General features: G+C 50.6%; 1 protein-coding gene across 8 annotated transcripts in view; it reads left to right on the top strand.

The window, feature by feature from the left end:
* Positions 1–15,091, top strand: part of Mad1l1 (mitotic arrest deficient 1 like 1) — a 314,433-nt gene that overhangs the window by 64,399 nt on the left and 234,943 nt on the right. For all 8 annotated transcript variants that reach the window (XM_076923499.1, XM_076923497.1, XM_076923502.1 and 5 more), the window contains one exon: positions 1,315–1,401. In XM_076923499.1, coding sequence (XP_076779614.1) covers positions 1,315–1,401 — 87 coding nt within the window. The remainder of the gene's footprint in view (positions 1–1,314; positions 1,402–15,091) is intronic.

Below are 15,091 nucleotides of genomic sequence, written 5' to 3'. Positions count from 1 at the left end.
AAAAACCATGAAATTAAGAGTATGCATCCTGCTGTGCGCCAGTCAGACTACCAGGCGCACCTCGTGTCTACTTGCACTCATGGGCGCAGTGGGCCTTGTGCACCCAGGCAGTATCTGGCTGTCAGGTTTCTCACTGAAAGATGAGCCAATAGCGACCAGGTCTGTTATTGTAGACTGAGACAGGTGAGAAGAGGAGGGCTGGGAAGCATACATGTGCATAGCAACTCATGACTGGCTCTTTCCTTTTTCTGTCTCATCTGTTTTGCATAAGCAGCGGACCACGTGAGGTCATCTGAGCCTGCCTTCGTGCCAGGCTGTGGGTGGTGCTCTTTGCATTTATTTTCTAGGCACAGTGGTACTGTTATGTGGTCTTCCTATTTTTTATAGCTAGAATAAAGTTAAGGTTTGTGTGTGCATGCCTGGGTGCATACACGTTTAGATGCCAGAGGTCAAGCTTGGGTGTTGTTCCTTGATGCCATCCAACATGTTTTTTAGGTAAGAGGCTCTCATTAGTCAGGGACTCACCAAGTAGGTCAGGCTGGCCAGTGAGCCCTAGGCATAGACCTGTGTCAGTCTCAGTACAGAGCAGGTGCCATCACATCTGGCTTTGTATATTCTTAATATATATATATATATATATATATATATATTTTATTTGTTTGTTTTGTTTTTTGAGACAGGGTTTCTCTGTGTAGCCCTGGCTGTCCTGGAACTCACTCTGTAGACCAGTCTGGCCTCGAACTCAGAAATCTGCCTGCCTCTGCCTCCCAAGTGCTGAGATTAAAGGCATGCGCCACCACCACCCAGCTTATTCTTAATATTTTTAAATTCCATTTTGTTTAATTAGTTAATTAGTTGTATGTGTGTATGTATGTATGTGTGCATGTGAGGCTCAGAGGACAACTTGAAGGAATTGGTTCTCTCCTTTCATATGGAGCCTAGGGATTGAACTCTGGTCCTCAAGCTTGGTGCCAAGTGCCTTTTTACCCACTGAGTCATTTTGCTAGCCCAGCACATACCCAGCCTTTTTTCCCTTTCTTCTAAACATGGCTTCTGGGAACTGACTTTGGGTCTTCCCTTTGAGTGACCTCCGTTCAGGAGTCAGTAAGGTATATTTTGAAAGTAGCCTACCCACCAAGGTGTTTGGACCTGGTGCTCTGAGTACTTGCTACTCTGTACATGGAGAATGAACTCACGCAGACCTCTGAACCGACAGTGGATGGTGCGGCTTTGGGTTTCTGTTTTATGTGCATTGTGTGGTCCATTTCTGGGGAGAGAAGGAACTCAGTGTGTTGTGTCTTCTTTACCCATCAGGACTCCTGAGGACCTTTCTCGGTTCGTGGTTGAGCTGCAGCAGCGCGAGCTCGCACTGAAGGAGAAGAACAACAGCATCACCAGCAGGTAGATGGCCTGGGGGTGTCTGACTGTGTTTGCTCCAGGCAGTTTGAGTCCTGTGTGCCTCCTTCTTGTTTACTTGTTTACTTGTTTACTTGTTTACTTGTTTACTTGGTGTGTTTGTCTATTTTCCATTACTGTTACATAGTACCTGGGGCTGGATACTTTTCAAGAACTTTTTTCAGGGTATAATGGAGGCCTTATTAGGGTGTAGCTCTGCTAAAGACAGCAGGTGATAGGTCTGTGGATAGTGCAGGCTGCTTGCATGTAGGAGAAGGCTGGAGGGGAAGGGCTGGATTTTTGTCTTAACAGCTTTTTCCTGAGCTCTAGCCAAGGGTTTCTGAGAGCTGTCTCAGTCCCTTTGAAGGTCAGTATGCTTGGTGACCTGAAGCCTCTCACTCCACCCACCTCTATATATGAGTGCTTCTGGCAGACACATTTATAAACTGCGTGCACACAAGTCACAGTGTCAGCCGTGGCTGTGCCTCACTGTCTGAGACTTGGGAGCAGTTGTTAACTTACATGCCACATAGCAGTGAGACTCTGGAGCCACTCTGCAAATTCTAATTGAGTGTCGTTCACCACTGGGTCCGTGCCTCGATCAGGGGCCTTGCAACTTCCAGGCAGTGTGTGGACTCTGAATGGCCCCTGGATGCATGCATGTGTGATGTGTGCAGCCTTGTGTGCCTATAGATGTGAAGATTCTATTGGCCTATGCTCTTAGTCACAAGTGATAAAATCACACCCTGAGATGAGCAGCGGGTGTGTTTGTTACTTGGTTCAGTAGGAAGTCCAGGGGCAGCTCGTAGACCCAGCGGCCTGCCATGCCCTTGTCCTCCCAACACCACACACCTCCTGCATTTTCTAGAACCGCTTTCCCAAGCCCTACACCAGCTGTGTGCTTTATGTGTCTGCCCTGACACTAGGGTCTGCTCAGTCAGTCGCAAGTGTCAGATCCCCAGGTCACCCATACTCCCATCCCACCAACCCTTCCTCAGGCTCAGGGGTTTTCAGAAATCAGGAGTGTCTCCCTTGAGACTCCTGGTTTCTTCTGAAGAATCCAGCCCAGGAGCAACCGAATGTCGGTGCTCAGAGCAGGGCGTATTCCAGGCAGGGACACCGCTCTTTTCAGTTACGTTCACCAATCTCAAAGTATTAAATCCTATTGTGAAGGTTCCATAGCCCAGCTCCCAAGTTAGTGGATGGGGTCAGGAGCTTCTCCCCTCTGCTTTCTAGTCTTTCTGTGACCAACTCCAACCTGAGCATTGTGGGGCTTGTACTAGCTTATCTTATCTCACTAGCTTGTAGCGAATATCAGCAGACAGACCTGTCACCCAGTAGAGCCCAAGAATTTTAGGGCTCTGCCAGAAGCCAGAGACCAAAGCTAAACATGAGTGGTCTTCTCTCACACTGGCCTGGGCTCTTGTCCATTTGCCCTGTGGCTGGCCATCTGGACAACTTTGTGATTTTGAAGTGCCTTCCCAGGTTGAGCCTTATGTCCAAAGACACAAAGGAGAAGTTTTCTTTGAGTCTTTGTGGAATAAGAAAGGCTTTCCTGTGGCTACCATCCACCTGATCCCCTTCTCGCACCAAAACTGGGCTGGGTGTTCATCCAGATCCTGTACTGACAGAAGGTGGAGTTGCTATGGTTTGCCCAAGGTCATCCCATGTGCATGTGACCTACCTGAGCCAAGTGGGAATGGCTTCTGCAGAGCCAGAGGGAGGGTGTGTGCAGCCACCGGGGTAAGAGCACCTAGTACCAAGTGACTGACCTTTGCATGGACAGGTCTAGGAGGAGCATGGAGCCAGCCTGCTGTTGTGGGTGATCCAGCTGTAGCCTTGTCATCTTAGAGAGACAGTGGGTTTATCATTCATTACTAGCCAGAAGGAAGGGTTCTCATTGGAGTGCTGATGTCACTCTGAAAATTGGCTTCTAGAAGCATCTGGTTGTGTTGGACATAATCACATCCATTTACTTTAGAAAGCTCACATGATAAAGATTGCCTTTTGCTTTCAAAGCCACTGTCAGATGAAACGGGCATGAAAAGTGATTTGGAATTCAAGCTTGAACGCTTGCCTGGTGATCCTCTTCATTTTCCTCTGACTGTGAAATGGAATGAACTACTAAAGGCAAGGAAACATGTCTACATTTCCCTTGCACTCAGTAGTGAGCTGCTGTGACCAGGCATGCTAAGACCCATGTCTGCCCAAGATCCATGAGAAAGGGACCACTGGCACACTTCCTAATATTCCTGGCTTGTGTTTGCCAGTTTGGGTTGAGTCAGCCTGTGGTTATGTAGGTTCGAGACTAGAGTCTTGTACCAGGGGCAGGCAGTCCTGGGGAAGGGGGAAGGTCTTCTGAGTCAGTACAGCTGTAACCTCAGGACATTCCATGGATGTGTCTGGTGGTTTGCTTTCTTCTGTAGAATGCTGTGGTTCCTAGTCAGCAGATCTCAGACAGGAGAGGCCTGGTCTACAGTACTGTCTCTGTTTCCTGGGAATGTTTTGACAAGATGGATTGTCTTTGGGTTTCTGTGTGCTGGCCTTCTGTGCCTGGGTTCACGTGGGACCTGTGACCCCTTGTTCTGTGTGGCTTCTGCAGCCTGGAAACAGGCTTCTCATAGAGCTGGCTAAGCTGTGCCTGCCCTGTGAGTCTTGAAGAGCTAGGCTGTTGAGCTGAGGAGAGGAGAGGCAACAGCTGTGGGGTCTGGGGCTGGGTTCCCAGGGTTCCTGGCTGGTGAGCTGGGGGCAGAGGCTGTCTTAGTAAGGTGGGAGCCAGCAGTTACTGTGAAGTCCACGCAACCTGAGCCTTGAAACTGAGATGGCCTAGATTAAGGTAGTTGCTACTTTGCTAGGGTGGAGAGTCACTCAGGAGATGAGCCAAGTCCCTGTCTTTCCAGCCTGTTGTGTACTGGGTCATGATTGTGCCTTTCCCTTTAATGCAGGTTCCAGATGGAACCTGACCTCAGTATGGGGAGGTGGCTAGGTTGGCACTGGATGGATGGTTGGGTGGATGGTCCCTGAGCTTACAGGGCAGGCTTCTACCATTTTGTTTCTGGGACAAGGAGACCCTGAAAGGCCAAATGTTTTTCCTTGGCCTTTTAAGATGGCTAAGCAGATTCTAATGAAATGGGAAGGAGAGAGCTACAGAGGGCACCACAGGGTTAGCCAGGCTTTCCACAGAACCAGCAAGGCACCTGTTTTTTGTTTGTTTTGTTTTTTGATGTGTGATGTGTAGTTGGGGAGGAGCAGATCATCAGACCCACCCCAGGTCATGGTGTCGCATACTGTGGTTCTGGTCATATTTCACAGCTATACAGGCCAGCAGCCTGCACTCCCATTATGCTGTGTCCTTGCCCACTGTTCCAGCCCAGCTGTTGATCATGTCTGAACCTTGTAAACAAATGTTTGCTGCTTTTGTGGCTTTAAACATGTTCTTTATTATACCCCTACACTGCCCACCCCTGTTTTGCTGTTTGGAAAAGTATGCCCACTGGCTGTTAGAAGACAGATTTTGTGCCCCCTGCCCCTCCTGCCCCCATGTTTCTGCTGTGAATGGCATGGCAATGCCACTGCTCATGAGGACACTCAAGTGTGCAGCACCTCCCCAGCCTGGTGCACGAGTCAACTGTGTCTTCCGGCAGTAGCCGTGCTAGTAAGCTGGTGTCAGGGACCCATGCCTGGAAACCAGAGCGTTCCCATAGGTCTGCCTCCCTGGAGCACTGAGGAGCTGCTAGTGTTGGGCCTTTGCCTGTTGCTGTAGTTACCTCAGTAGGCCCTGGCATATGTGGGACAGAACCATGCCTCTGGGAAGGCTGCTAGGCAGGGCTCTGACCTGATACCTGTGTGAGTGAGGTGCAGGGCTATCATGTGCCTCATTGAAGGAGGCTGAGCCAGACATCATCTGAGTCTAGGAAGGTCAGATGATGTCATACCCTAGAGTTTCCGACCAGCCAGGAGCAGGAAAAGCGCTTCCTACCATTGAAATGTGACCACTTTGATCCCTAACTGGTCAGGCATGGTTCTGAACTCATTAGGCTGAAACATTCTTCTGTTTTTTTGAGATATTGTCTTTGTATATTTCCTAGGCTGATCTGGAACTCTCTGGAGTTCCCTTTGTAGCCTCTGCTGGCCGTGTGTGTGTGTGTGTGTGTGTGTGTGTGTGTGTGTGTGTGTTCTCCCATACAGCTGAATTTGTTCTTTTGTTTGTTTTTCCTCTTTTCTCTATTTAGGTGAAAGCTCAGAGGTGACTGGCACTTCCATCTGATAGGGGACTGGTGTTTTTGAGTGGCAGGAGATGGGGTGGAGGATGGTAGTGGGGAGTATGGGTTGGGGAGGATGTCACAGGTGATATGTGGATGGAGGAGGGATGGATGGGTGAACGATGTGTCCTGTTCAGTAGGTGGGGAGGACCTGGGAGCCTTCACTCAGGTGAATGTTCTGTCGAAGTAGAGAGCATGTCTCTGTCGGGCTGTGTTGGGGACTGCATTCCTGGTGTTGGGCAGCTCTCTGATTGGTGAGGACAGGAGGGGAAAGTTCCTTTGCAACATGTGTGCAGCTGTAGTTGGGCAGATTCTTGCTTGGTGGGTGGCTTGCCTAGTGGGCAGCAGTAGGGAATCTTCAAAGAAGGCGCTGGTGTGTACGTTCACACAGCCGGCTGCTGTGAGCCGTTGGGCTGTGCCTGTTCTCCTCCTCACCCATCCCACACAGCTCACAGGCACCATTGATCATGGATATGGATGGGGCTGTCAGGGCCTGTCTGTGCATCCTCAGTACCTTTGGACAGGATCTGATTACAGTGTCGGGAACCTTGCCCTCTTCACTGTGCTAGCCTTGTTCTTTGTCCTGTCGGGCTAATAATTCTTCTCTTGGTTTTGTGGCTAAGGGGCTGGCGGGGTGCCTGGGGTATGTGTGTAGATCTTAGGTGTGTCCTCCGTTCAGTGTTCATTGCACTGGGCTTCCCAGCACTGCCCAAAAGCCCCTCTGCTCTTGATGGGGCTCTTTAGGGTCAGGAGTTCAAGGGCTCAGGTCCCCACTGTGTTACCATCTAACTTGCCAGCTTTCTTTTGGTTGTGCTGAAGTGCTGTGGCTGAGTGTCATGCAGGAGGCTCACTGACTCTACAGTTAGGTAGACAGTCATGCAGGAGGCTCACTGACACTACAGTTAGGTCGTCATGTAGACAGACACTTACAGCAATGTTCCACTGTGCCCTGGTGAGTGTTATGCAGTGAGAAGCTTATGCAGTGATTTGAGGGGATTTCTGAGTTTTGACGGATGGGGAGAGGGATGATGTAGATACAGGGCCTCATCATCATCTGTGGCTATAGAAACCAGTGTTCGTGAGTTTTCTACTTGCAACACTCTTCCTAGCACACCCCAGGCAGTGCCTGACCTGTCCTGGGTAGGTGTGGTCTCTGTTCTCTCATTCAGTTTGCAGAAGGTGAGTTTGAACCCTGGTGGATCTGCAGGGAAGCAGTAGAAACAGAGCTTGAACGCAGCCTGTCAGTCTCCCAGGCGTCCCTGCTACGGCTGAGCCCAGGTGGCCAAGGAGGTTCTAACACAACTGCTGTCCAGGCCACTTCAAGTCATCTAGGCTGAGACCCTCTGAGATGCTTATGTAAGACAGGGCCACTGGAGACAAGCTGTGTAGTGATGTGAACATGGATGTTTCCCCTCCATCTTTCCCTGTCACTCCATCCATCCAGGCCAGGCTGAGCTCTTGGGGCTGAGGTGCTCTTCTAGCCAGCTTTCATGAGCTGTATGCTCAGCCCCAGGACTCCATTCACCATGGCCTCACCTTGTGCCTGTGGTCCAAAAGGTTTCCTGCTGCTGGGCAGAGCCCATACCTACAGTCATGGGGCAGAATTTGGGGATGGGGAGCAGGCATGTTGAGTCCTTAAGTACCTGTGGTCCAGGTCTTTGCTGAACCAGGCTGGGCCTCTTTGTTGGAAGCCATCTTCCTCATGGGTTGGACAGACACATACCACAATGATGATGCCACAAAAATATACCTACTTGTCTAGCAGAGAGACCTTCAGAAGAAACAGTAAGTAGAGGGTATGACCCATCTATGTCACAAAGGCTGTGCCCTGGCTTTCCCTTGCCTCCCAAGAGCCACTAAGAGTCTGAGTCATAATTCTTGCCTGTTTGTCTAGAGCAGTTAGGCCACCTTCTCACAGCATCTTGTAGTATAATGAGGCCTTGTCACCCGTGTGAGCCTGTGTCCACATGAGTTATAGTGCTCTCGAGCTGTCTAGAGGCCAGCAAAGCCAGTGACAGGTGCTCACGATTAATCATGCGGGGACATGCTTTGTGCCTCCAAGGGGGTGTCATGCTGTATCCTGGAGCTATGATGGGGGAAGCAGTTACTGCCGGCTCCAAACTCAGGCTGCCTGTGTTTGAAGCTCAGCTCTACCGCTGAGGAGCACGTGGTCCTGGGACAGTTTAATTAGCCTGTCCACAGTGAAGACACTTTTCAGGTGGGGTGTGTCCAGGAGGGGAAAGTATATTAAAGGCTGTTAAAGGCCATAAAGGATACAGGTTGTGTCTGGAGTGATAAACAAGGGGTGGCCAGCACCGTGCTCATCTTTAGTGTTGGAGGAGCCAGTGAACAGCTGCTAAGACTTGATGGTCCTGGCATTGAGGTGTTGGCAGTGGGCACCACTGGAAGAAGAGTTTCGGTAGATGACGACTGGTGGTGGGCAGAGGGGCTGGGGCTGTGCTCATCTTCAATGGAGAAGATGCTGGAATTTGTTATGGTTGATTGGGTGGGCAGGAAGAGAAGAGCAGTGAGTAGCCAGCCCTGGCCTGGCCTGTGTCCCATGGCTCTGTCCCCTGCCAGGTCTTATGCTCATTCCAGCCATTTAGTAAACAGGCATGAGCCAGCTCCTGGGCCTGTCAGAAACACAGGCCAAGGCCTCAAAGGTCTGCCTGGCTCTTTCCACCCGGTATGAATGAATGGACTGTGGCAGAACAGTTGAGCCAGCTTGCATCTGGTTAGCTCTCTCCATGTGTCCTCTATGGCAGCCCCCACTATGCATTTTAGGGATGCTGTAGGACCTGCTCACTCTGACCACATGCCTGTCCTCAGCGGTTCCAGGTCACAATTCATATGACCCTAGACACTTGGCTGGGGCCTCTGGAGGACACCCCGAGAACCTGAGAACCTGTACTTTCCTCCTTAGGACTCGGGGAGGAAACATCCCTGCAGCCCAGGGCTTCTCTTTACTAGTGGATTGGCTGTATCAGTGCGTGGTCCTGAGCCGGCCATTGTCTAGGCTCCTTATGGAGCTGTGGCAGGCTTCGCTGGCTGAGCTCCCTAGCTCCTGGCTTAGTGCTGAGGCTGAGAGCATGGTTGCAAACACTTCCAGAACTCAGCCAGGGTGGGCCCTGAACAGCTGGCCAGACAGACCTTCCTAGCCGCTTTCTGTGTAGTCCGTCTGTAATGGCCGAGGGCCTGTGTTCTAGCTCAGGTCTTGCTGAGTCTGTGTTTCTTTTTTTCCATGCTGGAATTCATGCCACTCTGTGTCATTGCCTTTGCTAAAGTGACAAACTGTATCATTCTTTTTTACAGTTGTCTCTAGACATCTGCCTTCCACACAGCTGTCTGAGGGACACTTTATGACTCAGGTCACACCATATTGTCCCACACCTGAGCCTTCCCCTGGTGCTGTGTCCTCAGGGTATGTGCAGCTTCCTTGCCAGTTTCTCGTCACACCCGCATTCTCTGCTTCAGCACTGGCTCTGTCCAGGGTCTGTGCACCTCTTCTAGGCTGCCTTTCTGCCTCCTTCCCAACGCGTTGTTAGCATTATGTTCTTGGCTTTGTTTCCCCTGCTGGCTTGGCAGACCCATCAAAGCTAGGATTTCTGTTAAAAATGAATATATGTTTGCCTCTGTCTAACTCTGTGTGTGCCGACCTTTCTTACAGTGAGCCAGCCAGCATCCCAGGCACAGCACATACTCTCTGCAGCTGAGGTGGGTGAGCCAGCATCGTTGGCAGGCCCATGGCCCGGGATTTGGTCCTCCCTCACATCTTAGCTAAGCCACGAGGTTATTGGCATATATAACCAATGGAACCCAGCAGGAATCCTTTCCCCACTAGCCTGGACTAGACTCCATCTCCCACCTTGGCTGCTCTGCACTCAGTATCATCTGAGGTATCACAGGGGTCACTGCCTTTGTCCTCTCTTGTCCCACAGTTGTGTGAACTCTGACCTGTCAGTGGCCGCACAGCTCTAGAATAACATGCTACACTGTCCCCACGGCCTGAGGGCTTCTCCCCTTCTCACCACTGCAGCTTGGCCTCTCACCTGCTGTGGAACCATCATGGCCTCTCAAGTGCCCTTCCCGCTGTCTGGCTTCAGCTTTCGTCTGTATCCTTGTCAGTTCACATGCTCATTTGGGTAGGACATTTCTCCCAGGTACCATGTTGTTGGCTAAGCTATCTTCCTTAAGGAGACATGAGCAGACATTTGTCCCTCCCTAAGGGAGCATGAATGACTGACCAAAGTAACGACTCCACCTGCCTGGCTTGTAGAACCACTGAGATTATCGGGCTTCTTTACGTAAGAGCATGTGGAGGGGTTGCTTACAGAAGCGTAGGTGACCCCCACACAGCCATGCCAGCATGAAAAATTCTCATGCCAGCATGGAGGAAGACAGCTGCAGAGCTGCATGTATGGAATCGCTATGTCACTTGACACCGCAGACACTTCCGAATGCTGTCTCCTCCAGCACCTGTGACACCATGAGCAACAGGGACAAAATTACAGGCAGGTGGGAAAGGGAGAGAGAGGGCAAGAGGGAGGGGTTGCGCTCTCAGGTGAGGATTTAATGATCTTTTCCCTTTTATGAGAGAGTTATCGGCAGGTCTGTCTTTTTGGGGGGCAGGGGTTCAAGACAGGGTTTCTCTGTGTAGCCCTCTATGACCTGGAACTCACTTTGTAGACCAGGTTGGTCTTGAACTCATAGAGATTCACCAGCCTCTGCTTTTCAAGTGCTGAGATTAAAGGCATGCACCACCATTGCTCGGCTAGCAGGCCTGTTCTTCAGGGCTGTTTGCGAGTAGTCCTAGTTGCTGTGGTGTGAATGGTAATGGCTGCCGTGGTCACTGTATGCCTCTGTGGTATGAATGGTAATGGCTGTCGTGGTCACTGTATGCCTCTGTGGTATGAATGGTAATGGCTGCCGTGGTCACTGTATGCCTCTGTGGTATGAATGGTAATGGCTGTCGTGGTCACTGTATGCCTCTGTGGTATGAATGGTAATGGCTGTCGTGGTCACTGTATGCCTCTGTGGTATGAATGGTAATGGCTGTCGTGGTCACTGTATGCCTCTGTGGTATGAATGGTAATGGCTGTCGTGGTCACTGTATGCCTCTGTGGTATGAATGGTAATGGCTGTCGTGGTCACTGTATGCCTGCTATCTAGTTCATCCCCAAGAGTTATTTACTGAGTAAATAAATGTCCCATCAGCCCAAGAATGGGGTGTTGTTGTCTGTGGCTTGTAAGCTCATCTTTGTCCCCCTTCCCTGATGTCCTCTGTTCTGTCACTTGGGCCCCTGTTTCACCAAGTGTGGCAGCCGCAGAGCTGGGGACTTGTGCCTTGTATTGCTTTGGCTGGTCCACCACTTGGCACCAGCAGTGTACGTAGCATCTGTTAGCTCTCAGCCACCCCCAGCCTATCTGCTTCAGCCTGGGGTAGCTGAATGGCTTAGAATTATGAGTATAGCATTTGACTGGAGGCTACACCCTCATTTCTGTTCAGTGCCTGAGCTGTCCCCAGTTTCCTCTCACCTGGTACCTGGGAAGCATTCTGTGCCATCTGAGGCTGTACCAAGTGGGAAGAAGCAGAGTTCAATTCTGGTAGTGGTTTGTGTGCACTGGGCCTCACCACAGGTCTGCTGGCAGTGGCAGTGCTGGGCAGCAATGGTGTCACTATGGGCTGTCTGCAGAGACACAGGGTGCAATGGAGACAGGTGGGGGGCCAACATATAAGTGTGCATGTGTGTGTGTGTGTGTGCGCGCGCGCGCGTGTGTGTGTGTGTGCACGCATGTGCATGTACTTGTGTGGGTAGGCATGGGCATGGTGATACAGCAGTGTGGAACTTGTGTAAGGTGTATGCACTCTGCTGGCTATAAAAGTAGGTGAGGGAACATTTCTTACAGATGCTAAGATGTTTTGTTTAGCTCCTGTAATACCAAACAGAAGTTTGCATTGAAATGTGGAGAGCGGCTCCCTGAGTCTGAGCCCTGTTCTCATGCCTTCTGCAGCACTTGTGACATAGAGCTCAGGCACAACTGTCCTACGAGGACTATGCTGCCCTTAGCCTCCTATAGACCCAGGAGCACCTGACCAGGACCCATGGCCACATGAAGATGTCTGGCTCTATGCAGGTTTACTTCCCTTCCTCATGACAGTAGGCTCTGTGGCCCTTCTTTGGAAGCTGAGTTCCTCAGCAGGGAACCTGCACAATCCCTCTATCCTGATTCTCTTCTTTAACTTTTATGTCAGCTCTGGGTCAACACTGAGCCTGTCTTCCTGGAACCACTCACATAGTCATCTGGGCCTGGCTCTGCAGGCTGCCCACACCAAACTGATCTGGTCTGCAGAATGCACTAGGCATTGTGGTATTTGACTGATGGGCTAGTCCAAGCTCAAGATAGTTTACCTACCAAGTAATGGTTCCTACTTACCATGTCTTCCTCTGACATGCTTGTCAGACAAGGGCTTTGAGCATGGCTCTGGAGCACTGTGCTTGAGGTCTTATTAGTCCCTGTGTGCAGGGTGGTCACCTTGCTCTGGTAAATTCAGGTACCATAGAACAGACCTAAGGTGCTGCGGTTGAGGTTTAGGGACCCAGTGGACTGACATTTGACACTGTCCTGCCTATATAGTCCCCCTAGCATGTTGTATTCTGAAAGGAGCATGAGGACAGCCACAGTGCCCACCATAGCTGGGGATTCCTGGCCCCTCTCTCTGTTCAAGTCTGCTCCCCAACCCCCTTAAGATACCCTCTCTTCTTGCCTGTGTGTGTAGGGTGTGTGTATGTGGTGGGGTTTTTTTTTTTTTTTTCTTCCTTCTAGGAACAGAATCCAGTAGCACTGTCCAGAGCTGTGTGTGTGCTCTGTGCACAGAGCAGCTTCATCAGGCCTTAGCGGCTGGCTGCAGTGCCCAGCTTTGGACATGAGATGGTGCCTGCAGCCTTTGGAGCCCTATCTGCTCACTCTTGGAAGCTTCCTTCCATAGCCTCCCCAGTGGAGGCATCCAAACCAAGTCTATAAAGTTTGTGACCAATTGGGGGGGGAGAGGGAGGGGAGATAAAGAGAGGCTGGGAAGACCTTGAGATGAGTGGACATCTGTCACAGGTGTCTACCTGGAGGGTGTGTCTTTCTTCTGCTCCTGAGCTGTGTAATCTTTGTCCTCCCATTCTTTGTTGGGATAGGCTAGCAAGTCCAGTAGTGTGTGTGTGTGCGTGTGCGTGTGTGTGCGCATGCGCATGTGTGTAGTGATAGAAGCCTCAACCCTAACTTCCCTTAGCCCTGTTTAAGGCTCCTCTGTTCTACTGTTTTGCCTTGAGACCAAGTCTGGGTTCCTATGCTCCCGAAAGAATGGCCAGTACATCTTGGAATACAGAGCAAGTTCTGAGTCCTTTATTGAATATTTGGAGATACACAGCTGTGGGGGTGAAAGGCCCACTGAGGATGGGCCCTGTATGTGGTGGGTAGATGTGTATACTCCTTCTTCAAGGGCCAGATTGCTTTTCTCCAAGCCTGCCCAGCCCCCACACCCCAATCATGGAGTTGGGGAGGGCCAGCATTCCAGACCTGGCCCTCTTAGTCTGCTTGTGCTGGCTCTTCAACTAGGGGAGCTGCCGGCAACATTTCTCACCCACACGGACTGTTGCTCTACGTGTCTTGCATATCCATATTTAAAATGCTATTTACATATTCATGGATTTTTAAATAAGCTCTTATTGTTAAGGGATGTAGAAGTGGATAAAATGTGAAACTCCCTCTTTTATTCAAGCACCAGAGAAAACATCACCCCCACCTACCCCAATGCAATCACTTTCTGAGTGCTTAGCTCTGTTGCCATGGGAGATTATTCTGGAAGCCAGCTGCCCTGTCCCATGGTCCTCTCTCAACTCTGCCCTGCCCTGCCTAGCCTTATGTCCAGCATACAGCACACAACACCCAGCACAGCTCACCAGTCTCCTGCTCACAGCCATGTCCTTGTCTTGTCAGACTCTGGATCCTTCCGATGTGACCCTTACCTCCTGATAGATAGAGTCCTGAAGACACCATCCTCATTTCTCCCCTCATTCATTTGTGTGTATATGTATGTGTGTGTGTACATGTGTGTATGCATGTGTATGTATGTATGTGTGTGTGTGTGTGTGTGTATGTGTGTGTGTGTGTATGTGAAGGCCAAGCGTGTCTTCTTCCATTACCTCACTTTTTGAGACAGTGTCTGTTGCTGAATCTGGAGCTCAGTGATTTAGCTAGACGAGTTTCTCCAGTGTCCTGTCTGTACCTTCCCAGTGCTGGGATTATGGACATCCACTATTGCCCCTGGCTTTTTGGAGGATATTGGCAATCCAAACTCAGGTGATGTTTGTATCATAACCACTTTTACCCACCAAGTCCCCTATTTCCACATCACACACACCCCCTTTTTTTGGGGAGAAAAATTAAGACAGATAAGGCTTGTCAGTTTAGAAGTGGCAGAGTCAGAGATGCTGTTGTCATTTCGTGTCCTTGCCCTGACCTTAGGTACTCCTTGTTCTGCAGCTGGTGAGTAGGGATTTGAGGGGCCAGTGTCTTTGCACTTTCCTTTTCTATGGAGGCAAGAAGGAACCACTCCCTTCTCCTTCATGGTCCTATAAGGATCATGGGTCAGAGGTGACCTAGGATTGCCAGCTTTATATCTGGGAGCTATCTGAGCCTTTGCTTCTGGAATGTCTGTCTGTAGGAAGCTCATTGGAGAGCACTGTAGACAGACAGAGTGGAGGAAACTCCGTGGGCTAGCTTCTGCTGTGGGGAGGCAAGTGTGGGTTCCAGAGACCAGGGCTTTAGGATCCATAGAGGCGTGGCTGTGTGCTTCTGCTCAGCGGACGGCTGAGGCAGTGGATCGGTGCAGGGCTCTAGGGTCTGAACAGTGCGTACTCAGCTGGAAGAGCCTTCAGGGGCTCTTATTTGACATCACTTAGACAGAGTCAGACTTAGTGGGCATAATTTCTTGTCTCTGCCTTTTACACCCCTTTCCCAAGTATGACATGGTATTTTGTCATCTCAGTGAGGCCTTTTTGTAGACCATGGTGTCTGGGAAGCCTGAGGACTGTATCAATACCAGAAAGCAGATGTGCAGAAAACAACTGTGTGAAGGAAGGAAAGAGCAACGGAGCCGTGCCATCCACTTTCCACATAGCTTTAGGAGTCTCTGTTAAGGCTGCAGCCACTGGGAACCACTGAGCGTATGACACCCTTCCTCTGCCAGCAGCCACAAGCCCCACCTACACCGCTCAGTAGTCCAGTCATGGCTGGAATGCAGGCACACTGATGCCATTCCTTGGGACCCCATAGGAATGAGTGGCATCACTTTGCCTGTCACCAGAGGGCAGTGAGAGCTGTCTGCCTTTGTCAATGAATGGGAGCTGGCATTGGCTAGGTTACTGGTACCTGAGCTGCTGCTA

Source organism: Arvicanthis niloticus, chromosome 24, assembly GCF_011762505.2.
Source record: "Arvicanthis niloticus isolate mArvNil1 chromosome 24, mArvNil1.pat.X, whole genome shotgun sequence".
Lineage (NCBI taxonomy): Eukaryota > Metazoa > Chordata > Mammalia > Rodentia > Muridae > Arvicanthis > Arvicanthis niloticus.
The sequence above is the reverse complement of the archived record's forward strand: the minus strand, read 5'-3'. Positions and strand labels throughout refer to the sequence as shown.